The sequence below is a fragment of the Oxyura jamaicensis genome, chromosome 3 (genome assembly GCF_011077185.1).
Source record: "Oxyura jamaicensis isolate SHBP4307 breed ruddy duck chromosome 3, BPBGC_Ojam_1.0, whole genome shotgun sequence".
Lineage (NCBI taxonomy): Eukaryota > Metazoa > Chordata > Aves > Anseriformes > Anatidae > Oxyura > Oxyura jamaicensis.
Genome location: NC_048895.1, coordinates 15,215,700 through 15,242,329, shown reverse-complemented (window position 1 = coordinate 15,242,329; position 26,630 = coordinate 15,215,700). Strand labels below are relative to the sequence as shown.

Here is a 26,630-nt window from a genome sequence, read left to right as displayed (position 1 = left end):
TTGTTTTTAAAGACCAACTTCTTTAATGATACATACCAGTGTTATACTAAGCTTATAAAATAAATTTGTCTGCATGTAAATACAAGAGAAACGTTAAGAAATCAATAGTGATCAGGACAGGGCTTTCAATTCCTGTACAAATTTAGAAATGAGTCGAGCAGATAAATTAACATGTGGCTGTGACAACATGAACATGGACAGAGTCAACGTGATGTAATTAATTTATTGAAAGAGAGGGCAGATCAAGGATAAAGACACTAATGGGTGATCCAGTCTTAAATGGGATGTGAAAAGCAAACACCACGTGTGGATACTGAGGCATTTTTCTCAAGTATTAGATTCTTTGGGTGAGTTTGGAATATCAGTGATGCCCACTCGCTCACAATACAGAAATGGAGGTATTGACTGCCTTACCCCAGTCTTGTGACGTAGAGTGTAATTGTGATAGGAATCCCACCTGTCAGTTGTGGGGGTTAAAGAGGGTTATAGGTTGAGGGAGTTGTGAGCACATGAACTACAGGGTTTTTAACAGCCCATTTAGCAGTAGTGAAACTTTTGGTTTTTTTCAACTGTGCCTGCCATTTACACTTCATTTAAAAAAAAAAAGTTGCATGAGTAGCTAACCATGTCCCACATGTATTGCTTCACAGCTTTATTTCGGCGCTTACAAGCAATTCAAAACTACTAAATGTTAGAGGCAAGCCTCTTAACTTCTTATCGAAGAAGGTCTGTCCATCTTACCTCAAGACAAACAGTATTGCACTTCAAGGTTATATTAACTGAGTTACAGAATCTCTTTAAGGACTGAAACATTACTTACGCACATCCATTGCGCTATGTGTCTGCTTAAAAAGATAAGCAAGAGAAATTAATTTAAAATTAATACTGCAGGGTACTGTGAAGATGACAAAGCGTAGGCCCTCTGTGTACTTATTTCTAATGCTTAAAAGGTTCTTCCATGACGAGGCTGGTTTAGCACAGCAGCCTACAGAACCGGCCATGCCCTTCCACCAACTCAGTGGTCCAAGATCCGAAGATTGCCTGATACAATTTTGTTCTCTAGTACAGCTCCCGCGGGGATGTCAATCCTGTCGCCATGATTTGCAATGATGATAACTGTTCCCTGGAGACACAGAGAAGAAAGTAAGTGGTCAGAAACTTTACTGTAGGATGGCTCATTCCAAGTCAACAGTTAGAGCAGTGTTACTGGGAGGCTTTAACAGCCAGACCCTGCATGTGCTTGAACTGAATTACTGTTTCTGCAGAGACTTTCTTTTTTGCACAAAGGTTTGAAATAAGCAATACTATTTGAATTATTGTAATTATACCAGCATACTTGATACCATCAGATTACAAGCAGGGTTGATAACTTAAAGACAGATGCTTGCTTTATGTGATCCTATCATTCCTGCTTGCTTTTAGGTGCAAAAATGTTACTGCCTTAGCTGGTAATGCACCTCACCACAATGGCTGTAAGGCAAATCTACTTAAGTACTGTGTCACAGATCCTAAAGAAAGCATCTGAAATAGAAACAGAATTGCCGAGTTCCAACATTTACTAATAAATCAAGAACCCCAAATTGATGGGAATAGGCCTATGGCTGTAAAGCGAGCCTGGGAAGCAAGGTGGTACATGCCTGGTAAAGCACAAAGATGCAAGCATTGTTTTGAACGCAGAGTCACCAGGTCTGCGGTGTTTTCAATGGTCTATACTTGTAGAAAAACCTCAGCTTTTGCTAGAACTGTACAGAAAAGCCACTATTCTGGTAACACCTTGTGTTCATTCAGAAGGGTCAATATTGGCTCAAACTTGACCACTGTAATCCTTGTTGCAGGCTCTTTTGTTGTTGTTTTAGGAATGCTTCCAGGGGAAGTTGCTGACTTAAGATTGGTTTTCTTACAGAGTAGCAGAGATTAGTCATGTATATGTGCAAGAGCATCCTGCTTGCAAACTCACCTTTAATGAAACATTCTTCCCAAACGTAACATCACCTGAAACTGTGAGATGATCCAGTTCCAGCATATCTGGAATACTTTCAAACCTCCGCAGGTAATCTTGAACCTTGAAAGAAGGGAAGAAAGAATACAGACTGTTTTAAATACCTTTACGAGACAAACAATGGAGCTTCTTGAAAACTCTTTTTAAAAGTATTTCTGGAGTCTATGTCTGACAACTATAAATGTTGCTGCTTCAGAAGTAATATGGTATTGTCATTTCTGTCTGAGATGACTACAACCAAGGGACAGTAAGGGCAATATCTCAAAGCTGGATGAGCTCTAGAGACTGCGTGCAGCGCAGCTCAACCTTTACTTTTCCTCAACTGATAGGGTGAAGGAGCACAGAACAGTATGTGTACATGTTAAGCAGTCATTATCCTAATTGCCTAACAATTCTTTATGAAGAGCAAAAGCAAAATGGGTAGAGGTAGATAAAAGTAAAACTCATTTTTAATTAATTTATTGCTATGGACTGTGTTTTTATACCATGAGATAAAATGCAAGTAATTATGGGAGTTTACCTTTGTGAAAGAGCTTCCCAGTTTGACAAGAGGCACTGTCGGAAATTCTCGCTTCTCGCTCATTGTTAAAGATCCAGCGTTAAGGCTATACAAGTTAGACATCACAAGCAGGAGATCGGACGTGGTCTTAACAGGCAGAAAACGACTACGAGGTACGTTTATCCCCAGAGAGTTCTCAAAGCTCTTAATAGCAGCACCAACTGCAGTCTCCAACTGGATAACATTCAAACCCCCGTCCAGAGTCTGGAAGAGAAAACTCACGTAAGCACGACCAGCAGGTGAAAGGCACTCGGCTGTAGAATCTTGCTTAATTCAGACATCCACATTTACCAACAGACTGGCTCCTTTATGAAGGCAGCAGTCCTTGTTTAGTTACACAGAAACAGAAGAGATTTTTTTTTGAGTCCATTTCCTCTAAAATCTTCCTGTCTGATTACCTTTGGGTTAACAATGATCTCCATGTCAATAGCATTTTTCTCTTGCAGCCTTTTAATTGCAGACAGAGCAATCCACAAATTGTTCGTATTGAATATTTTGAATTTTGACACAGACTTGAATTCATCAACGTGTGCTTTTGGGACCTGAGCTATCTCCACCAGTCTCAGCTTGTTTTCATATTGCGTAAGTGTCCCACCCTGCAGGGGTAAAAGAAGAAGTTTTAAGTTCTGTTCGTTAGCTGCCAACAGAGAAGCCACCACCCCAGATGCATGCACTGCTTTGGTGCCATTTAAAAGTTGAACCTCAGTGAAAACATGTTACTTGTGTTCAGCTACTGGGTTACTATTTATAGAGTGTGTTTAAATTACAGTCAGAACTGTTAAATGATCATGTTTCAGCACTCCAGAACAGTTACTTCTGTTAATGAAAGTTGTTGAGAATCTTCAGCAAGTGCTCCTTGTGTCAAAAATCATCTTCTAGCGCTTTGCTAGATTGCAGAGCAAATTCTAAATCAAGTCTACTAGCTCTGTGCCGTTTCCTGGACAACCTGGACTCTCCATGGACAAAGCCCTGCATTTTAACAGTGCATTTCTGTGGCGTTAGAGGACTGTCAGGACCTTCTTGATATTTAACAACTAGCAAGGGGAAAACCACGTCCCCTCCACCCTCATACTTAAAAGAGCAAAGGTGAAGTTCTGTTACACAACAGCTTCTTATGCACTAGGAATATTTGATACATGCCATAAGCATCTGATAAGTTGTCAAACCTGGACTTTGTGTGAAGTCAGGCAGCTGGGCAGGGAGGCGATTTGCATCCCCAAAGAGCTGCATAGCATAATGCACACATTCACAGCTGCACAAGGAGCTTACACAGGTTTCAGTCAGTAGCGATACAACTGCTGTATCCCAGCCATGCACTGCTTTTACCATCCCCAAACCTCTCCCACGTGTAAGTGACAGTTTGGAGAAGGTAAGGAGATGATGACCTACGGCCTGCAGAAACTACTTGTTTTTAGTAAGCAGTCAACCCCAGGCTGTCCTTGTCTGCTGTTGCCCAGAAGCTAGATCCAAGTTGTTCTGTGAATTAAAACTTCATAAACTCACTGATTTTGTGCATCTCAAATGAGATCACAGCTGATGTGTTAAATGGTGCCTGAAATAGCTATAAGAAGATTTAATGTATGTCTGAATTCATGCATACAGAAGAGACGAGGCACAGATTCACCCCAACACGCGGGCACTCAGACACACTGCACAACTGTTTGCATTTACCTTCACATCTGCCCTGGTCTTGTTTGTGACTTCCATGACAAATTCACAGCGTTTTCCATTGGGTGGGTTCATAAGATGATTCAGAATGTAAAGGTCCACAGTGGCTCCCAAGTTATCTATATTGGATACAAAAATGTACTCCTTCCCCTCTCCAATAAGGTTATCCAGCAGACCAGAGTTATAGAAACTGGCGTAGATGTCTCCATGGCCTGGGGGATACCAGCACTCTGTATTCTCTCCTGAGTAAGATACATCCTTGGCTATTGGCAGCAGAGTTTCCTTATTAATTCTAGGATACCTGGAAGACAACATTTTTGTTAACTTGTTGCCAGTGTCAGAGTAGCACAAAGTAAAACAAAAATGCAATAGGTCAGGTGTGGCTACCTTGGCTTTTTCATACAGCTTTAGCTTTAGGTGCTGTGCTTGCTAGGTTAGTGTAAGTACTCTGCCCTGGAAGCACCATCCAAATACTCAGCTATCACTGAGAAGTTGTAGGATGTGATCTTTCATTCACAGATTTAAAACCACAGTTCTCAGACCATGCAGTAAAGCAGCATTCCTCTGACACAGGGCTTCAGAGCATGCCAAGTACACCTCCAACACCATCAGCCACTTCAGCTAAAAGTTTTCTCTTGATAAGGAAACCCCTCCAGAGCCCAAGTATCTATCCTAAAAACAAATTCAGGAACCGAGTGGCCAGCATCCAGCACTCCATTACACCCATTTCTTGAAACTGTAGCCTGTCCCCACCCTGCATCCCTCTCTTTAATACATTGCCTTTGACTCTACTTAACCCCCTGACATCTCAGTCTTTCAGAAAATGAGATTGAACATAAGTATAAAAGATATTACTACCACCTCAAACTAAACACCATACTATATGGAATATGAGAAAATGCAAGCTAGGGTTTCCTTTCCCCTCAAGTAGAAAAGTTTTTTGATACCTGCTTTGATTAAAGGTATATATTTTCACACGGCTGTGACTGTATTTCTGCAAGATTTTCTTTGTGTCCTCATCGGTGTTGAAGGAATTCATAAGAACAAGAGGAACGTCAGTGTTGTAGGTTTTGTTTAAGTGCTGAGATGGGAAAGAAATGGTAAATTCAGCATGTATTTTTAGCTTTAACTCCTGACACCTAAGATTTTGACGAAAAAGGAAATACACTTATTATTTCCAGTCTGCTTTATCTATCCATTAGATAAAAGAGAAAAAAAACTTGCACCAATAGAATATACAATAAAGCAAGTAAAGGAAAAATCCTTGTAAGCAACGAGGTATTTAAGATAAGACCCATTCCTTAATGTATAATCAATCTTTGTTTTTAAATCTGCATCAAGATTCAAAATGTAAAGAGCATGACGCTGAAAAACTATTCTTTTAAATTTTAGGCTACTGTTGATTACAAAAGGTATGCTTTCCCCAGAATTAATCAAGTCTGTGAGAGTAATATTGCAAAAACTCTGCACAGCAAGCAGCTTTGAGCCTTTCTGTCAGGCTCTAAGTCAGAAAATATTATCACAACTACATAAGGGATGAAACATTGCAATAGTAATTATTTGGGCATCTATAAAAGTGAAATAAAATACATGTGAGCACAAAACCAAAACAAAACAGAAAACAAGTGTGTTCCACCAAAAGAACATGCAGAAAAAATACTTCAAGTGAATTGAAAACTTGGTGCACTAGATCACCCTTGTCTGTTGGGGAATGTTTGGGATCATTAACCTCTGAGGGAGTCAGAATATCACAGTGACCCTTTTGAGAAAGCACCCACAGAAGTGAAGGATCAGGACTGCATTAGTTGGATGTAAATTCAAGCTGTGTATCGGACTCTCCTGCATACAGGAGACAGTCACACCAAACAAAAAAACGAGGCAAGAATGGTTGGAGTTCTAAAAACTGGAACAAGTGCACCCAATTTCCTACTCTAATGGCCATCTTAAATATCTGCTGCAAGAGGAATATTCTGCATTAAAAACATAAGCTGAAGTGTCCTCTCCCAACACCAGCAGCTGTTACTTTCTTTTCTTCCTTCTGAGGAAAATCCTAGCAATGACTTCCATGATGAGGGGTTTAATTTGAGAAGGAACTCCAAGCTGCTGTGAAGAGCTTTGTTCCGAGGCACACAAACAAAGCTGCACTCAGACCTGCACCTGGAGGAGTCGGAAGCGAGCCCAGGAGTTAGCCACGCCAGGCCAGCTCCACAATTTGGTCCCTTGTGTAGCTGGACACAACCACCACTGTTCCGGTTGGTGCGCACAGGCTGAATTACACTTGTGCTAACGTGTGCAGAGAGGACAGAGTTCAGTCACCGGTTGCTCCGTCCCCTCTATCCACATGTGCTGCACATCACTAGTGCGCGTTCTTTCCAAAGCAATTCTCTGCTCCACCACTAGCTCTGAGACCAGGCCCCCTTTCCCTCTTTCTTTTGGCAGGCCTCCACCGTGACCTCTCTTGAGGCTCACACAGAAGCTCAGTGTGCCTCGCTTCATCCTGTGCAGAAAGGGAAGGCTTTACCCTGAAGTACAACTTGGATACCCAGCACACTCAGTGACCACGGCTCATAAGGTGAAACAAGAATTGGATTCAAACTCCCCCTCACCCCAAAAAGGGGAAGTGTGACCACTTCCTTGGCCGTGTGTTCACCGAGATCAGATTTCTAGTGGAAAGTGATTCTGTACTAGCAAGGACTCCAGCTCTAGGTGAAGGTGATTTCAGAGTAGGTCTCAAGTGCACAGCTCCCTTGAAGCATCCACAACAATATTCACAGCACATCAAAAGTTACCTCAATCTGCTGCACTGTCAGATCCAAGAAGGTGTTCTCGTTCCGCACCCCAATAAGGCTTTTGGGGCCCTTACAACCCATACTTGTGCCCAAGCCGCCATTCAGTTTCACAACCACCAGCTTGTTCAAGACAGAAGCAATGTTATCAGGCAGCCCTCTAGCCTTTATCTTCTCATAGGGTTGGATCTGTAAGAAACAAATTTTTCAGGAAGTCAGGTATTTGTAAGGAAATTGCTTTCTCCTAAAAAGCTTTCAAAACTTCAGATTTGGTACCAATACTCAAATTCACATATATGATTTAGGAAACTACAGAACATTTGCAAAATGAGCCTACAACAACCCGATTTGGTGCAATACAACAACCTGATCTGTTCCCACCATAACCTATTCTCTAGAGAAGCTCTGTAGGCTCTACGAGACCAGTCACCATCAGCTTCATCCAGACACGTCTCAGTTTACTCCTTCCAGATACAGGAAGCTGACTCGGTGAAGAGGAGTTCGGAAGAAGTCAGCCCAGTTATACTGCTTAACCCGAGCTTCCTCTTGTCCTGCAGGAGGAGGGGGGGTCTGTTTGTGACTCGTCTAACTCCCTTCCCTGTAAGATGTCCTCCTTCAGTCAGGATGCGATTTAAGAGCACAGGCTCCGCACACTGGACATAACTTTTCTTCCTTGAGCAACCTAAAGTCACAGCAGATTTTTTTGATACATTGCACTAAGGTTTTTCAGAAACAACATTCTTGGCAAAAGGTTGGTTCTTTGACTCAGTCTAAAGTAGTACTTATTCAAATTACTAGCCCAATATAATAATTCATCTCTCCAAATAGAAGACGGATGGAATAAAGAAAGTTCCTAATTCTTATCCTGATATTTTCAGGATGTGTTCATCAAACCTTGCAGGAAGTCCGCTACTTTGCTGATATCCTACAGGTTTAAAAACAGAGTATGGGCTACATTTAGGGCTAGGGATAGAGAACAAAATCAGACTTGTAATGAAAGTCAGCATGCTTTCCATTAGGCATCACTTCTCCCCTAATCCAAAGCACATAAGTCAAGGAAACAAAGGTAATAGTGCAATGATATCATGGCAGCAAAATCAATAATCATCTTTTAGCCTGCCCATATAGAGATTTCCTTCTGAAGAAAAGCCTTTGTGTTTTAGCAGCAAGAAAATGATTGCAATTCTGATAAGGGATTTGTAAATTGCACAGCTGATTTCCGAAAACAAACACATACCAAGTCGTTTTCAGAAGTCTGTGTCTGCTTCAGGCAAGTCAGGCCCGAATTTCCTTGGAAATTCACGTTGCACTGGAACAAGAGTCAAATTTCTTACTCGGATGTGGGGAGGTTGGGAGGAAAACTTGTGCAGTTCCAGCAGGCCACAGATGGCAGATTAGAGCGGATCCCTCACATTAGGGAAATTCTGCCTTATGCATGATCTGGAAAGCTCATGGTATATATTTAAAGATAAGATCACTCCACAAGCTGCAGCATAATGACTAAACTCTCATTACTCAAACAGTGGTAACTGGCCCGCGAGGAACATCTCAATGCAACTGCTTAAACACATTCCACCCAGAAGTGTTTCCCCAGGCCGAAGATACGTGCTCCAAAAAAGCAAGCCATTAACTGGACTTGAAAGCCCTACTCCCTCACTCAGATATTTTAGCTAATACAAAAACAGATGAAATATATATAAGAATAGCACTGGGTTCCTTGTTGACACACTCTAGCTGTTGAATAGAAAACCATATGTCAGTGTTGTGACTTATTTTTTTGGCTCAGCGGGCAGTGTTACTGAAGAACAAGACAAGTTTTGAAAGTTTTGTGATATACACTCATCGAAATGAATACAACTAAAAGCAAGAGGTTTGTCCAATAAGCTTACCAATTATTTTCCTTCAATGTGATTTTTAAAAGCCACTTTCTGCACAACTAACTACCAGGAGCTTTGCTGGTTGTTTCTGGCAGGTGTGACCCTTCTCAATGTTTCCTAACACAGAGAAGACACTGGGAATTCAGTACCCCCAGACCACACGCTTCCCAGGAGAAGAGGTAACATCCAGACTCGCTCATGACCCTATGCTAAGATCTAGCCAACACATGAAAGATAGGAATGTTTCCATCTACATGCTCTTTACCAAGTTCTCGCATTCCAAGCCAACATCTAAGTTCAGGCTTAGCTGTACTTCTCCATGCTTCAAAGCGACAGAGGTTCCCTGTGCCAAAAACCCTTGTGACAGCCTCACGGGTAAGGCAAGGAGCCTTATGAGTAATGTACAAACTATCCCGAGTGCTACCGTTATCACTGCGTTCAAGATAAATGTGATTTTGCTTGTGAAAATAAGAATGAAAAGGAAAATCATACTCATTTAAGTCTCCATTTTCCAGCTAAGTCACAGTAGCAGGCATGGTAGTTCGACAGGTTTTATTTCACTATCCCAGCAAGCCAGCTAGAAGGTAAACAGTGCTATCGTGGCTCGGGCAGCAAGAAGGAACACAACCACTGCTGCAGTCGTCTGCTAATATCTGAGTTCTCCTTAGCAGAAGAAATTAACTGATTAAACAAAGCAGGTGACGTTGGCATGCTATTTTCCATTTAATCCAAAGAGAGCGATAACAGTAGAAATAATACGCCTTTTTGTCATTAATAACCACACAGGTTTGTCAGAAAAATCTATATGCATCAATGAAAGACAAGGGAGGGGCGATTTGTCAGACCAGACACTGAGTCCAACACTAACTTTAGGACAGCCAGATCTCTGATCCCTAGAAATGTACCTATGGCACCACAGTTTGATTCACACACCTAAGAGATGCAGTTTTCAAACAAGGGTTCAGGGGGTTCCAGCAATTTGATGGTCAGTTTCTCATCTTGATTCTGTATCATAAGGTCATGAAATCAAACACAGTACTTAAACAAAAATGCACATCTAAAGTAACGCCCATAAAAAGGTATATTAAGCCAAAACAACTGCTCTGAATTTCCGCTACCTCGAACAAAGATTAATGAAGTGCTCCTTCCTTGTTAACCAGCTGGCTTAAAACTTGTGTCCAAAATCCCTTACTTACAAAGTCTGACAGTTTTAAAGACGTGGCTCAAAGTGGTAACTTCACAATTTGTTATGAATAATTTATGCAAGCTCCTTTTATAAATCAAAAATGCAACCGAAAGGTACTTTAGTCTGACCACTTTGCTTGGGAAGCAATAAGGTAAGCCTTTCCATTCCAGTTTTCTCATGTGAGGGTGTGACAGAGTTCATTTTACACAAAAAAATAAAAAAGGAAGATTTGGTACCTGGCAACATCAAGAAATTAAACCACCATTCCAATCACAAACCCTTCTTCACAGTTAGTCACACAGTGTCCAGTTTAAGTGCCAGGTATTATTCCAGGAAACACAGGCAGGGTAAAATAGGCTGTTACCAGAAGGGAAATACTCACTCATTTTGGCTTGCTTTTTGCTCTCCCTGGCCAGCCATGCTGCCCATGCCCTCCCCTACGTGCTAGCTAGCTGCAGCGTATTCCCACCCCAAAGCGTGGCACAGCTTGCTGCCTCCAGGTTATAAATTATGCTCAGTTGCATCATCCCAAGATGACAGAAGGTTGAAATAAGTACAGAAAGAGACAGCTAAGGTTGATAAGAGGGAAGAAGATAAGGTGCCAGCTAGAAATGAACGGAGACCCAGGGCAGAAGGGCAAAAGACCTGAAATACCAGGAAATAAAGCACCAGTACACCAATGTGAGACCACTAAGCCTTATCAAAACCTTCCCCTTTTCATTTTAAATTTTACAACAGGATTTTGGAAGCATCTCCGCAGTCCAACTTCAGCAAAGGCTTAAGAGATGGATAACCCAGGATAAGAAAAATTGGGAGCAGCCAAACGTGGCTCCAGAGCACTCCAGCTGTGACTCAGAGCCCCGGGGTGAAAGCCCCATCACGGTACAGCCCAAATGCATGCGTGGCCTCCCCAGGAGGGAGCCTGCCCACGCCAAGCCTGAGCCGTGATACCGTGCCCTGGGGAACACGCACTTAATGGTTTCTGTTGTGGTTTTTTGTTTGTTTTGAAATTTTGGGTTTGTGCCTGCCAAGTCAGGAGCTCAGCCATCCTGTGAGATCTACAGAAGGAGTTTGTTTGTCTGGAGGCTTAGGAAGCAATCTGTTTTTAGAGGAAACTGGAAATAAGACTTTAACATATTATAACCTCCACGGGTCAATGTAGTCTCAGTGCTCCTTTAGCACAGAGGTTGATCTTTGCCTTACCATTTCCTTGTCTAAAGTGGGTTTCGTTTGATTAAAGAGTCCAAGGCAGCGATGGTTGCACTGTTTCACCAGGGCTTTTACTCTTTCTTCCCCCACATTGAAAGCAGAGGGGGACAACAGGGGAAGTCAGATCCACTGCGGCAGGTTTCTAAGGGAGACAAGCTGTCAAAGAAACTGGACCTACCCACATGTGGCAGGAGCCTACAGCTCTCCAGACATTCTCAAATATTGTCCTTCTTCCCCTGCAAGGGGAAATTGTTCTCCATAGCCCTGAGCTGTACTCACACAACCCAAGGGTTACGAAGCTACTGATACTTGTCACTTGCATCTGTCCTGGCCTCTGCCACATGCACAAACCTCGACTGTCCAAAGAATACCAGGATGGGAAGGTTACTAAGTCAGGGCAGCCGTGGCAACCTAGACAAACATCATTTCAAAGCCACTTCCTAAATACCCACATCGAGCAGACTCGTGTAGGACCATTTCAGATTGCCCACACAGGCACTTTATGTTACAGAGGAACACTACTGCCCTTCATCGGGAAAACTTATGACTGGCAATATTCAGCTAAATTAAGACAGAGAAAGCTTTCAAGTCTGCAGAGTTGTTTTATTTATAACTTAGCTGAGAGGCTCATTTCTTCCAGGAAGTAAGATGAAGAAAAACAGGAGACTAATATTTAAAAAAAGAAAATAAACAGAACATAGACATACATGGCTTATCACTTACACGCGTGCTGGGTATACACACATGGGCACACTGTGAAATAGAGAAAAGTCTCTTGAAAACACTGAGATGTTTTCATAGACTAGGAAAAGTAAGGACTAGGAAAGTCAGCTACTTGGGGTAGAGGAAGGGAGAAAAGAGATTATACACACTGTACCTTTGCTAGTTGGGCAAAAAGGCTGGATTATGACACCTACTGAACAGGAAGCTTGTACAGCTATCTTCACAACAAAAGTGAAAGCTTCATCACTCCTGTAATCGTGCCTCAAGGGACTGCCAGTCAGCTACAGCTGACCTGAAAATAATCACTGAACACTACAGGTTTACAGAGCTCGTCATCTGCAAACCCAGAGATCCTGCATGGCATGCGCTGCATACAGCTCAGGTGAACTGACCCAGGCAAAACACTGCACAAAGACAGCGGCAAGAACAGCTCCAGCAATTGGTTATCAGCGAAGAATTCTGCAACCAAAAGAAGGCACGCACTAGACTGGTCTTGCTTCAGCAATGCCTTAGTATCTCTGGATGTCTCTGTTGGTACAACAGAGCATGTTGGCACAACTGGAATAGCACGTACCAAAGTGATGGTACCCAAGCGATGGCAGCAGCCCTGGCTGTCCCCATCAGAAAGCGATCTATTAAAACAGCACCCTCCAGACTTTGTGTGATGAGTTCAGCATTCCCTGCCAGGGCTGTGTGACAAACAAAAAGACTTCACCTGTTCCCACAGATGCCTCCGCCGTTTCATAGCAGGCTGCTTGCTGCACTGACATGACGCAGCCACACACGCTTACTGGGTGAGCATATTCTGAGGCTGGTAGGAGCTTAAGCAGGTGGGAAGGAGAGAAGCTGAACATCACAAAAGCCAGTAACACCTGGAGCAAAACCACAGCTTCAAGATGAGCCACAGCAATGAGTTTGCATGGCAGATCTGGTCACCCGCTCACCGCCGATCCAGGGAATAGAACAATTCAAAGGAACCTTCAACAAAATGGGACTTTTTACACATGAAATTCATTGCTAACTGGAAGATAGGGCAGGATGGAGAGAGGAAGGATACAAATAACGTGTGCTACTCCAGTTCCAACTGGAAACACCCCCATTTTCACCAGCTGTGCCATCCTCTCATAAAAGTATAAAGTAATTTAAGACCTTAAGCACTAACTTAGGACAGCTATGGCCATGCTAGACAAGAATAGCGGAGGCACTCTGTGAACTTGAGGCAGAAGGATTTTCATGCAGGAGAACACAAAATCCCTTCCACCTCTCACAACCATTTCCTTCCCACTACAAGGGAAACTACACACAAGAAAATCCTTCAGCAATCTTCTAGTTGCTGTGCAAGGATCTTTGACAGAAGTGGTTTTGCAGAATGTTGGTATGCAAAATTCAGACAGAACTGAAGCTTTTTGGTCTAGTGCAATCCCTCTTTTATTCCACTTGCACATCCGTTCAGGAATACCATCTGTTCATAGCCGGTTTATTCTATCCACAGTCCGTTTATTCTGCTATACTTTCAAAAGGGAACATGTAGAACAAATGGGAGAGGCAGGACATGGATACAGCATTCCAGTGGTGCAGGATGCATCTGAACAAACTACAGAAGATAAAACATCCTGAAGGTTACAAGCATAGATTTGTTAGAAAGGCAGGGACAGCTGATACAGCAGAATGGGTCACGAATGCAGGAACTGACAGCAGATATCCAACCCCAAGTGCACACTGAGAAGAATTAGCAAATATGCATGCAATTTCTCAGTTCTTATCTAATAAGACTGTTGCCCAAACTTTGAAGGTGTTTTTTTGTTGTTGTTGTTATTTTTTAAATCTGTAACTACAGTGACCCCTACCATTCTGTACCTACAGACCCTTGCCTTCCAAAGGTCAATATTGAGATGAGTTACTCAAGGGCCAATGTAGGCACGTGCTGTGACTGTAAGATTGCTCCCAGATATACACACCATATTGCCACTTCATGGAGAACATGGGTGGGAACTTCATTCCAAAGCTTCTAGAATTTCTCAGGAACAGAAGCATACAAGAAGTAGAATCTTGCTGTGTTTTGTCAACAACAGCGGTTGTGTTCAGGCTGGGCAGACATTAAAAGCAACTGTTTTTCTCATTAGCAAATAGGTTATAAACCCCAAATTTAACGTGCTGAAGGTGCATCAGAAAGCTTCAAGAGTGATTCACTGCAAACAGGATCTAGAGATTTATACTTGGCGCTGGGCAAAATTCAGAAGAGAAATGCAGCTAGATCCTCATTCTCTGCCACTACCTCCTGTCTACTCCGAGGTCAATACCACCCCATGTTAGACTGCCAGGGGATTTAAAACATTTAGCGGGTGGGACATGAGTCACACCCACAGCGCTCAGATGCTGTCTGAAAAGCCAAAAATATGATTTCACCTTTAAAGTCTTACTACATTCTTCTTGCATCATGCCCAATACAGGTCTCCAAAAAGAAGAAAGTCTGCCGCTCAGTTCAGGGCCAGACTGCCTCAAAATTATTTGCCTTTGCTGAAGTTCCAACTCCCCCTTTTATGTCTTCACTACCGTGTCTGAAGTGAGCTTAAGCAGAAATCTCAGAGTAAAAACCCGATCCTGATGCAGTTAACAGTTCCACCCAGGCCTCCGTCAAGCATTTACTTCATTTGCAGTTGCATCAGCTCCAACACAAAATATGTAACTCAGCCTTGCTAAATATTTCAGTTCCTTTTGGCACAGGTATTGGAAATGACAACTTGGCAAGGAAGCCCTGGATCTTGAAGGGTCTTTAATTCAGAGAACAACAGACGTCGGGAATTGAAATTCCAGCAGGATCCCTGCAGCATGAGGCCTGCAGGTGTCGGTGCTACCACTTAGCTGTTCCAGTCACACGTAGGCTCTAACATGCAGAGGAACTGCCTCATCACCTCTAAGCGTATACACAAGAGCAGAAAGTGCTCCACAGTAATAAAAATCACTTCTTGCTCTAAGGGTTTGGAACACTGGCCTTGACAAGCGAGTGCTGATGGGGAAATACTTTAGGAACAAAAATGGGCAGGAATGACAGGGCTTACAGACGCATGACTACGGTGTTAGTCATTTGAGACATGTCTCGAAATTGTGGTCAGGGATTCTACTACGATAACATCTAGCTTCATTTGGTTCTGCACACAATGTCACAGAAGTGATTTTTGGAACAGCCTGTATGAGGCAACATTGGAACTGTGACTAACTGATTTCAGAAGTATACTCCTACTGCAAGGATGTTTGGAACGGTTTGCCAGAGAGACAAAATGAGCATCTGGGCCATCATCATGAGTAGACTGGAAAGCAATACACCCATATTAGTCAATATGTAGCTACAGAAAAACAAGCTAATATTTACTCAGCACCAAGGGACAGTTTAAAAAGAAACAGCACTAAATGAACCTTTAAAACCTGCTTCCAGGTTTGAGGATCAGGAAGACATTTGACTTTTGATTAAAAGCATCCTTTTTTTTTTTTTTTTTTTTTTTCCCCCCTCTCCCTTTTCCTTCATGATATAGTTCTTTGAGATGACAACTCAAGCCGCAACAAGAATCCAAGCACTGGGTAAAAAAATAAAATCATAGTAATAGACATGCTCCTTTCACACTCAAATTGCTTTGGATGCTCTCTTTAGCTCACTGATGAGGTTTTGCATTGCTGCTCTGAGGTTAACTTGTTCACTGCTGTTCCCTCAGAGGCCTCCCAGCACGACTTTGTTCCTGCTTCCAAGTCAAACAGATCACTGCAATCTACATCAACAAGATTAAATTACACTTGCCGTGTCCACATTCTTTACCTCGTCTCCTCCTCGTTAACCAGCACTCTAAATGCACTTTCTTCTCTGGAGACTGTAACAGTAATGGGTCCTAACTATGCCAGCTATCACTGTAAGCCTTTGGACATACAGAAGGAAAGCATCTGGAAGGAAAAAACAAGTCAGAAGTTTACCAATATAGCGTGAAATGGGTTCAATCTTATGTTATCTTTGTCTGGAGCCTACAGCTTGGTTGCCCATCAGTATTAGCTGCTACACTAAAACATGGAGTTCAGGAATAAAATCTCCCTTTGCAGAGAAAAAGGGGGGAACATTACAACACAATTGCATTTCAGTTTACTGAAAGGAGTCTTTACTCGTCAGCAGATGCTTCAGAAAAGAACAGAAAACTGCATTCAAAGAGCAAGTACCATGGATAAAACATGAAGTGACCCATGGAAGTCTGATCAGAAATTCTTCTTCTGTGCAGCACAGCATTGCACAAAAGCCTGGAACACCTTTCCCACTGAACCTGAAACTCAGAAGTAGCTTATGCAAAATAGAAAACTAAAAGACAAAGCCTAAAAATGCAGTGAACTATTCATTAACTCTAAGCTGATAAAATCTTTGGCATGTTTTTGGGTGCTTATACATATAGCCACGTGTGCATGTGCACCTGTATGTATACAGATGTATCATATATACATACACACATGCACCTATATACCTGAACACATACTTTGAGCTTCACTAGCTAGCAGTTGAAGATTACATATGCCAGAATTCTTGATACTTTGAACAGATCAAGCAGCAAGCCAATTCCCCAGAAAAATCACATGCAAATTAACTTACACTGGAGACTGTAAGTCCTTCCTTTCTAGGCCATGCTACTTGTAGCACAAGATTCTCAAAAGCAGCTGAGAACCCCACTGCCACCCAAACCCCCACCTCCTAAAATGATATTATCAAAATGGGCGATTATTAACCAGCTACAAGATTACCAATCAGCTTTCCAAATGAGTCTTGCCCGTAACATTCTCTGTGCTGTTCTCACAGGACCACGGGGAGAGTGCATTTTAAGTTTTTATAGCTAGGGGATGAAAACTCCATGAGAGCTGAATAAAAGCACTCAATCTGCATATTTTCACAGATACCTGTTCCAAATAAATTAGTACTGCAGACTTGATTCTGAAGCCCTTTTAAAAAATACTATTCTTCACCCCTTTTAAAAGTTCCTGCTGTTCTCATCTACTAGTAAGACTGATAGTTCTGGTTGTAAAGAAATCAAGATTTATTGAATAATTCCACAAGTAATATCCCTCAGCAAAGAATAATTTGGAAGATGCTTCTCTGCAGGTCACCTGAAAACACTTTCATGTAGGACACCTTTCACTTTCCACAGCCCCAGCATGACATATATTATAGACGTGGTGGACCTGGGATAAATACAGGAAGGTTTTCAGAGGACAGGGAAATGAAACCCTTACAGTCGGGGGGGGAAAAATAATAATAATAAATAAATAAATAAATAAAATCAAGAAAATTATGAATACTCTCAATTTTTGAGAGCACTCAACCCACCTCCTGTCAGATCAGGAAAGCAAGAGGTCTTTAAATTAAAGTGAAGGCAGCATGGGAAGGAAACTTGTTTGAGGGTATTTTTCCCTATCTTTCTTCTGTGACTCCACATGATTTGGAGTTCATGCTAGGAAGCACAATTTCATCTAAGAACATGCACACATCTCACCTGAACCAACGCAACAGGATGGTACATCTTTTTTTCCCTGTTCTTGATCAGAAGTTGCTTCCTACTAAGGGACACAGATGAGGATGAGCCAGCACAGGCCAGAAGGAAGAAGAGAGATACCATCTCTAACCATGCCGTCCTTTTAGCCTTTTTTGACCTTACGATAGACCTTCTTTTTAAACAGCTTGCCTTGTGTGGGAATCTCCAACAACCTATTTCAGTGTTGTCTCATGCCTCCTGTTTGAGATTTGCTCCCCATGTCCTGCCCAGTAATTTTCAGTCCCTTACAGAACTTGATTTTTTTTCCACTGAAAGCGTGCAAAACTTTAAAAGTGGACAGACAATAGCTCTCCCTCTCCACAAAGCAGCCTATTCACTTGCATCAAATTACTGTAATTTAATCCCAGGCTTTATCTTGACACAGAACAGTTTATTCCGTTCATTGATTGTTGCGGCTACCTTTTTACATATCCAAAAGTTATCACTCCCCTAGAGCCTCACCCCTCTCTAGACTAAAAGCAGCCCCCTTTTCTGCAGGCTTCCTTATAAAATGTTATCTAGAACTCCAAATCCTCACCTGGGCCTCTTTCTTCAAGGTGGATTTTTCTCCCCAAAGCAACAGTTTGTTCCGTGTTATAGTACAGAAGAGACAGACATCACATGTTTTTGAAGTTAAAAGAAAACACTCAACCTTGGAAAAAGCCCTATACTTGCTCTAAAACAGCATCACTCATCAACGCTTTAGAAAGCGGCGCTGCATCTGTTCTGGAAGTAACTGGCCAGCCTGTCTTTCAGTTGCAAACAGAGCCTTGATTGAATCACCACAGAGGCTAAGAGAGACCACAAACGTGTAAGGACACAGAAGTCTCAGGGTATGCCAAGATTACGACGTTGGGAAAAGCAAGAGTCCGTAGCACAGCTACACTGTTAGTTACACAAGAGTCGAAAGACAGCCTCGGGCTGCCGATGAATCAACCAAATGAGGTTAGGTTTAATAGGAATTGTTTGTTTCAGTACTAAATATTGCTGAAAAAAAAGACGTTTAGTGCTTTTTCAGCAACATCTCAAGTAGCAGGTTATAAGTTACAACACCAGAGACGGCATTAGAAAATGATGCTCAAAAACCCTCAGTCAACTACAAGTTTCAGATTCCTCACTTTTACAGAGCTGCTGTAGATTACCAAAGTTGCTAAGTGAGCTACATAACCCAGCCCACTTGCCATATGTCCCTTTCAAATTATTTAGCAGAATGGATTGTTGGAAACAGTCTCAACTGAGACGCGCGACCTTCTGTCATGGGCAGGAAGGAAAGGGGAACAACAAGAGTCCTACCTACTTCCCCTCTAACAAAAGTTACCAGTCACTCCAGAGAAGGTACCAAATGGTAAGATGGCATCTGTCCCACTTTGCTCCCCTGCTCAGAGAACTGCTAACAAAATAACACTGCAGAACTCGATGCATATGTTAAGCAGGACCTGATGTTCAGGAACACACACAGCATATGTCTGTAAATTATTATTTCTCAGCTAGAGCCCAAAGTGTTGTCCTACGTGATTTTACAGAACCGTGGCAGTTACACCTATTCCATGGTATATAGTTTTATGTTCCCTACTGACTGTGTCTCCATTGCAACTTACAGAATCTTCTGGTGGTCTTTGAATCTTCCCCCAGTCCACAGATGGTCCCTTTTCTTGTAGGAATCTATGAAATAACTTCTTAAATCCTTCCAGGTCATTTTTGGTGTGCTACAGAGAAGAAATAATGTTAATTAATACCGCTATTTATTGTGTACCTACTCTACCATGGAAGCATTTTTACAAACTTGATATACAACACATTCACAAGAGGAAGTTTGTCAGCTCGTGAAGTACAGACATGCTAAAATTTTAAATTCCAAAAGGTGCCAAAAGCTCATTTTCACTAAAACTCAAGATGGGAGTGGGGGTTGGGGGGAGAACAAAAATACCTAAAATACCTCGTATACCTAAAAAGGCAAGTCTTTATTCAAAACTATAACCGTAAGAATTTGGTCAAATCTTTACAGTAACAGCTTTACCCTCTCCTTCTGTAATCCATTACAGATTATATAGAACCTTTAATAACTAAAGATGATTAAACACTTAGTAGTAACTCTGCCGTGCAGTTTGTATGCAACTGAAATTCTACTGACACTGTATCTAGGCTACTCTTCCACACATGACTAGAGCACATCCTAAAAATAAGGACAGCATTATTCTGTGATTTGTCCCCTTGAATAAAATTTGCTTCAGTTTCCTGCCACTAACTTCTCAGGCTTTGGGTTGCATTCACATCACACTTCTTACCTCCAGCTCATTTGAAGGTGCAGTTGCAAGTATCTTATCAAGTTCTACCTTCATGGAATACTCCAGCTCTTGTCGAATGACTTCCTGAAACTGTGAGGGGCCAGCCTGAGACATGGCTTTGCTGAAATCTTAAATTAAAAGGAAAAACAAAAAGGTTAAAGGGAAAAAAAGAAAAAAAAAAATAGCTTATTTAGACTGTAGATAGCTTTCAGATTTCTTAGGGAAAAAAAAATCGTGTCATCCAGTGCAAGCACTCCAGGAACCTCGAGTTTTTGCTCCTAGTAACTTTTGCTCCTAGTAACTAGAACAGATCTTAAATTGATGGCAAAAAAACAGCCAGCCTTCTCTCAAAACTCTTAAAAGTTCCAAAAGATCAATGATCCACCTCGAGAAATGTTCAAAATCCACACTTTGAACACTTTTTCTCTTGCTACGCAGCTTAAGTGTTCGTGTCCTACCACATCAACATACTTTAGCAAGTAAAAACGCGAAAAAGCCATTCACTAAAAAAATATTTTATGCAGAACATCGTGATCAAGGGCATCCTTCTGTTCACAGAAGCAAATAAAAACACGTTTTAATTATTTATGCTGTGCATTTTCACACAATCTTCCGTTTGTTCCAGTAAATATTCCCTTACTTTATCGTATGAGTATTTTCACACTACAGCATGCCCTTCAGTTACTAAGCAACCTGGGAAAATAGTCCATCCATCACTTCAGCATTTGTTTTGCTTTTCAAAGTGATAAGCTCCATAGACGTGGAAGAGTAAATACACAAACGGTCCATGCAGTGAAGCCCATAGTCAGAGCACCTCACAGAAAGAAATGGAAGATAGCTCGACTTTATTTTCCAGCAGAAAGCATGTGGAGTGCCTTCCCTAAAGACATTCCGAGTATGTTCTCTGAAGACCTCGGTTAATTTAATTTCTGCCAAATCCCTTGAGTAATCGCTTCTCTATAACACAGAAAGTGATGTATTGCCAAATATAGCTGGAATGTTAGAAACACTGACTACTAGTACAAAAAAGGGGCAGGAGGAAACTTTGCAAATGAACTGAGTGATAGTGCCAGGAAATAGTTAGCAGTGGCAGCCGTGTTTAAAGTTTTCTTAGTGGGAACATGCATTAAAAGGCTATTCTATTGAGAATGCCTAGGAAAGCCAGGGGCAGTTCATTTTCATTACGGTTTTGATTGTATTTTTAAGCAAAATACTCCGCAGCCTCAGACTCGGTCACAGTTTCAAGCCCTTGCTTTGAAGCCCACAGAAGCCATTTTCCTGCCTGCACTGTTTTGCAGGTGGGGAAAGAAGGGAAAAAAAAAAAAAAAAAAAAAAGAGATAGAGAGGCAAGTGCTGCAGTGCACACGCCGTGGTGTAACACAGGGGAAACGCCAGAGCACAAGATGAATAGTACAATTAACAATAGGTTCATTTTCTAATCGTGTGCTTCACTTGGCAGTAAAAACAGGTAATATAGTTGGAAGCACCTTACGCTTAACTTTCCAGGTGAAATAAGTAAAAACACAAAAGCTCTTCACTGAAAGTACTTCCTCCTACAGAAACGTAAGGTCTATACCACCTGAATACTTTCGTGCAGAGCTGCTGAGCTTTCCTTCCCTCATTTTGAGTTGATGCACATGGAAACAGTGTTTAAACTTCGAGGGTAACAACAGCTACAAGATACTTTCAGATGTTTGTTTGTAATCCTCCCTACAAGGAGCTGTAACACAGGGCTGGGGTTACAGCAACAGCAGCAACCATTTCTCACAGCTCATCAGCCTGTAAAACATGTGAACCTCCCGATATGATGCAACAGAGCCTGGCAGAAACTCTGCAAATAGCAAGTACTCAACAGAGGCTGCCATTTGTTAAGGAAGAGCCAGCTAACAACCATCCTGGGCTGCCATGTAAGCAGGAAGATCCTGTTGGCTCGCGTTGGCCAAAAGACAAAAAAAAAAAAAAAAAACACTTAGAGATTAAACAATATCAGAAGCAAACCAAAAGAATAAGGCATAGGAAAAGTAAACATGTGATAACTTCCCAGTTCTTTTCCTTGCTTTTCTTATAACGCATTCTCCAAGGCTTAATGAGCAAATGCTGAAGGCGTGTGGATCAGCAGACCGATGGCCCATGCCTTGTCCGCACCCAGAGCCACCACCCCCCAGCCTCGTAGCCACCATTTGATGGCCACCACTGGTCTCACCCAGCCCACCAGGCTGTTGGTGCCTGGGGAGAGCACTGCTGGTGCTGCCCATACTGGTATCATTTGGGGGAAAGAGGAATGACAGAGCTGGCACAGCCGGAGTCTAAAAAAAACACGCTTCTGACCCAAGCATTACGGGTGCAGGGAGAGATCTGTTGTGCAGGGACAATTTCAGTGCTGTAGCCAACAGCCACGAGGGTCCCAACGTCGAGGAGCTCAGCACCAGCCTTCCTGCTGGGATTTGTTTCCCTAAGGAAAATCCCTCTGGGGTTTTGGGAAGAAGCTGGTATTTATGTACTCCAGCCTACCGATGGCAGGAGGACGGCCGCTGTCCTTTAGTGTGAGCTTTAAATTTAACAGCCCGGGTTAACGTTTATTTCCCTCTTTGCCGTAATGCCAATGATGTAGAAAAGCCAGTGCGACTGCATTTCTAAAGGCAGTTATTTCCTACAGGCGAGGCGAATTTCCTAAGGCTGTAATGAAAAGTAGTTATTGCACCTCTGTAAAACCAGATGGGAGGCAGGGGTGCTGGATTACTGCAGGAAGAGACTTCCCAGGGGACGCGCTGCCCTAAGCTTCCAAATTACCTTTAAAAAGAAATATCTCTTCCAAGCTACGCTGCAACCACTGCCCCGGATTTCAGCTGAAGCTCACTTTTACAGGATTGCTATTCTTCAGCTCCCCTCTGAAGGAACAAAAGGGGTGGGATATGGCAGTGGAAGACTCGCAAGGGATGAGCCCACACAGGAATCAGTGCAGAACAGAAACGCGTGATGAAATAGTTGAGGCTCCATAAAACACCAGGCTTTCAAAAAAATATGAACACCCAGGACACCTTTTAATGCCTTCAGCAGAAAATGCTCCATCTAGTCGCACAGAAAGACCTTTAGTCAAGTCACCGGTGGAGAATTTCACTCAAACCCTACTGTCCCCACCTTTATTTCTGCTTTGCTCTTATCTCCCTGTCAGCCTACCACTGTCCTCACACCGTGAACTACGGTAAAGAGCACAGTATTCTTAGGCTTACAATGCATGATTTTATAACTGACACTTGGGAAAAAATAACATATGATAAATCAGATCAAGTTACTAAAAAGGAGATCTTCATGAACCATCGGAAATAAAATAAGGGACAGACTTCCCCAACTGCACATGAACACAACAGCAGCGTATTTCCTTTCTGCCATCCCTCCTTTTATTTTACATTAAAAGGGGGAACACACAAAGCTCAGTTTTGTTGCCCTAAGAGCTCATTAACTCACTCAGAAGAGAACTCACTGCCTTAGTACATAGCATACGGTGTCACGGCACAGGAAGGAGTCACGAGACAAGCCAAGCAAGAAGTCCTCTCATGAAAACATAGGGATCTTGTGGGCTGAGGGTTGACAATTGTAATTAGTACTGCAATCCAAGTAAGCACACTGAAAGAGCTACACCAGAAAATTATTTCTATTTCCTCGGAGCCAGACTACTTGCATAAAAATCCGGAAGGTTGGCCCGTAAGTTGAAACACGCAGCTGAACTTTAAATGCTCTATCCTTGAACTCGGGGCTGAGGGTACAGAGTGAATGCCTTAACTTCCACCGACTCCGCTGGAAAGTTCAAGGCAATTTTTATCCTTGACAGGGATAAAAACCTCACAGGCCCCCACACTGCCCAACACAAAACTAATAACTAATACTTTGCTTGATTTTTGAGAACTCAACACACCCAATTAGCATTTGCAAACTTTTTTCCCCCTACCACTATGGGCAAAATTTATCAATATACATGGCACCGAAGTATGCATGAAGTGAAACCTAGGCACTCTCTCCTTTCCCCATCACAGAGAAGCACGGTACCCTGAGCTCGCTCCCAAGTTTGCAACCCGGGACGCTGTCCTGGCCAGCTGCACACACCAAGGGTTGCAACATTACCGCTCAGACACAGCGCGATTTCTGAGTCTAGAGGCTGATCCTCGTGCTAAAAATATCACCTGACATCAGCAACGCGTTTTGATGCTATCAGTCTAGTACAAGTACTTTTTGAAAAAAGCTTCTAGCGTTGTCAAAACCTTGGCAATATTTTAAGACCTGGTTTTGATCTTTACGCGGGTTAACATAGCACCACTTGCCTGCAAGATGGCTACCTCCAGCAGAACGCTGAGATAAGCCAATTCCGCTTAAAAACAAGGCTTCAGAGCCTATTTTTGTCACTCGTTTCACAGCAAGAAGGGGTTTGTCTCCACAACTTGCAGGACACCAGGTGAGCAGTGTGGCTTCAGCACTTCCCCCGACCAGCGCTCCGCATTTTGCCCAGCTGTCACAGGACATTTACAAACTGTCACTGCACTTACAGGGCAAGTGTTGCACAGTCCTGGACATCCACTGGGCGAGCAGCTGATTTCCCAAAGCCTGCAGAAGCTCTCGGTTCCCTGCAGGACCCAAGTTCACATGGCAAAAGACCTACTATTGCCCACTCTTTTTTCTACAGGCGATGACAGGCCTGCATGGATTTACACCAAGAAAACCTACAGGCATGAAATCCGCAACAGAAAACCACACACGCACCATTCGGAGCATCAGAAAGGAGGGGAGGGAGGGGGAGAAGTGCCACGGCAATGCACCAAAGTATTTTTTCTTCCTGAAATGACCCCTTGCGGGCCGGTTCCCCGTTTCCCACCACAGGATTCCCAACTCAAGACCAGGCGATATGCTCACAGGGAGCAAGGCAGCGTGCCGGAGCCTACGGCAGGGACCGGCAAATGCCGGCAAAAACACAGGCAGAGCTCCAAAAACTTGGGCAGACGGGGAGAGGCAAGGGGGGAAACCCCCCTCATGTGTCAGCTGTGTCGAGGGGCCATCGGCCCGCTGCACGGCAGAGCAGATGGACACGTCCACAGCCACGGACACGTCCACGGAGGACTGAGCAGGACGGGCACCGGCGAGGCCCCGTCACCTGCCGGGGGAAAGCCTGGCACGCCGCGCAGCCTGCTGCTGGGAGAGAAAAGGAGACGGCACAGAGTAAGAGCGAAATAACTGAAATAAAACCAAGCGGGCACGGAGCGAGGTCCCTGCGGCGGAGAAGCCAGCCTACCTTTGGCGAACGACATCTTCGCTCCTCGGTGAAGGCGAGCGCAGGGAAAACGGAGGCGAGCCTGAGGGAGCCGCGCCCGGCCGGGAGGGAGGGAAGGAGGAAAGCAGCGGCCCCGTCCCCTCCGGGAGCAGCCTCCCGAGCCCGGCGCAGCCCGGTGCGAGCCCCGAGCAATTTAAATTTCATCAGTGGCAGAGGCGGACCCGCAGCGCGCCGGCATTCACCACCCCTTTCCCCTAACCCTCCCCCGGGCCGAGCCTCCCGCCTCCGCGGGGCTCCCGGCGGGCTCCTCCCCGCTCCCGGACGGGCCGGGTCGGCAGGGCACGGCCGAGCCCCCCTCGCCGCCATCTTCCCTTCCCCCCCCCCCCCCCCCCCCGCCTTTCCCGCCCCCCCGCCATTTTCCCTCCCCTCAGGAGCGGGCGCTCGGCGCGCGGCCGGCCCCGCCCCCCCCCGGCGCGAGCGGCCGCCATGGCCGCGGCCCCGCTGGACCCACCTGGGCGCTGCGGCGCGGCGGGGCGGGCAGGGGGAGCGAGGGGAGGGGGCGGGGTCTTCCCGGCGGGCCCCGCGGGGGCGAGCATGCGCGGGAAGGGGGCGGGGGGGACGGCGTTTTAGGGGGGAAAACCCCGATTTTGGCTAGTGTTGAGGGAAGAGTGGGGCTGTGTTCCTCTGCCTCAACTCGGTGCTGCTGGACTCCAATCAAGGGAGATGCAGCGTGAGGCTGAGTCCCCGTCACCCCAAAATGCTTTTCCCCCCCTGCTGCCCAAATACAGATTTTTAAAATTATTTTTTATTATTTTTATTACTTTTTTTTTTTTTTCCTAGGTAACTGTGTAAATCAAGCACACGCATCACTCCGCTCACCTGCTCCTGTTTGCACAGAAAGCACAAGGCTTTCTGCGCCCGCCCCCCCTTGTTTGTTTTCCTATGAACACCCTTTTTCTCCATTTTTCATACCAACGCAAGGCCCCCTGCCAGCAGCTTGATGCGTCCCCTCACAGAAACAGCTGTGGAGGTGGTCGTGGGGACCCCCTGAGCTTCTCCCATGTCGCACAAATAGGGGCTCAGCAAAAGCTCTGGTGTAATTTGGTGACTGCTTTTATCCCGCTTCCCCCGTGCTCTCTTCACACTGCCCATGCAGGCGCACAAGCAGCCCCTGTGGTGCTGGCTGAGGTACGGCCTCTGGCACACGACAGGCGAGTCCTGTCCTCGTCATCGCCTGCTCCTCAACCTTTCCCATTTGTCCCCTGCCCCGTTCTCACCACTATAATTAAGGGCAAATCAGGTGTTGGCTCGCTCTGCTGGACACGGCCTTAAAAATTCTTGGCATACAGCTTCTCCTTTCAATACTTGAAGCCAAGTTGTGGAAGATGGGAGGGAAGAAGCTTGTCATGGGGTCGGAGCATTCCCCATTTTTCTGCTTGCTTGAAATGGGCTCCATTTCCCCAAACCATGTGCCCACCTAAATGTGTCCACTTACACATCTGTGTGCCCACCTACATATCTGTGTGCCC

At 44.0% G+C, this 26,630-nt stretch overlaps 1 protein-coding gene across 3 annotated transcripts; it reads right to left on the bottom strand.

The window, feature by feature from the left end:
- Positions 1-25,389, bottom strand: UGP2 (UDP-glucose pyrophosphorylase 2). 3 transcript variants are annotated; one of them, XM_035323369.1, is made up of 11 exons: positions 25,123-25,380; positions 19,845-19,972; positions 19,158-19,265; positions 8,250-8,321; positions 7,016-7,201; positions 5,174-5,307; positions 4,230-4,527; positions 2,957-3,154; positions 2,520-2,762; positions 1,958-2,062; positions 1-1,123 (listed from the first exon to the last, which is right to left on the bottom strand). In XM_035323369.1, the coding sequence occupies exons 1-11, from the start codon at positions 25,136-25,138 to the stop codon at positions 1,016-1,018; spliced, it is 1,596 nt and encodes a 531-aa protein (XP_035179260.1). In that variant the 5' UTR covers positions 25,139-25,380; the 3' UTR covers positions 1-1,015. The 3 variants fall into 3 exon arrangements, with proteins under 3 accessions (XP_035179260.1, XP_035179262.1, XP_035179261.1); XM_035323371.1 differs by lacking the exon at positions 8,250-8,321 and having other exon boundaries at positions 25,123-25,373; XM_035323370.1 differs by lacking the exons at positions 1-1,123; positions 1,958-2,062 and adding an exon at positions 2,293-2,353 and having other exon boundaries at positions 2,413-2,762; positions 25,123-25,389.
- Positions 25,390-26,630: the final 1,241 nt, after the last annotated feature.

Bases quoted from the DNA above. Each gene is read 5' to 3' on its own strand.
- UGP2 (XM_035323369.1), bottom strand. The intron at 8,322-19,157 runs GTAAGTTGCAAT...CTCTTGTTCCAG, and splicing joins AAAGACCACCAGAAGATTCT to TGCAACGTGAATTTCCAAGG. The intron at 4,528-5,173 runs GTATCAAAAAAC...GTTGTCTTCCAG, and splicing joins TATACCTTTAATCAAAGCAG to GTATCCTAGAATTAATAAGG.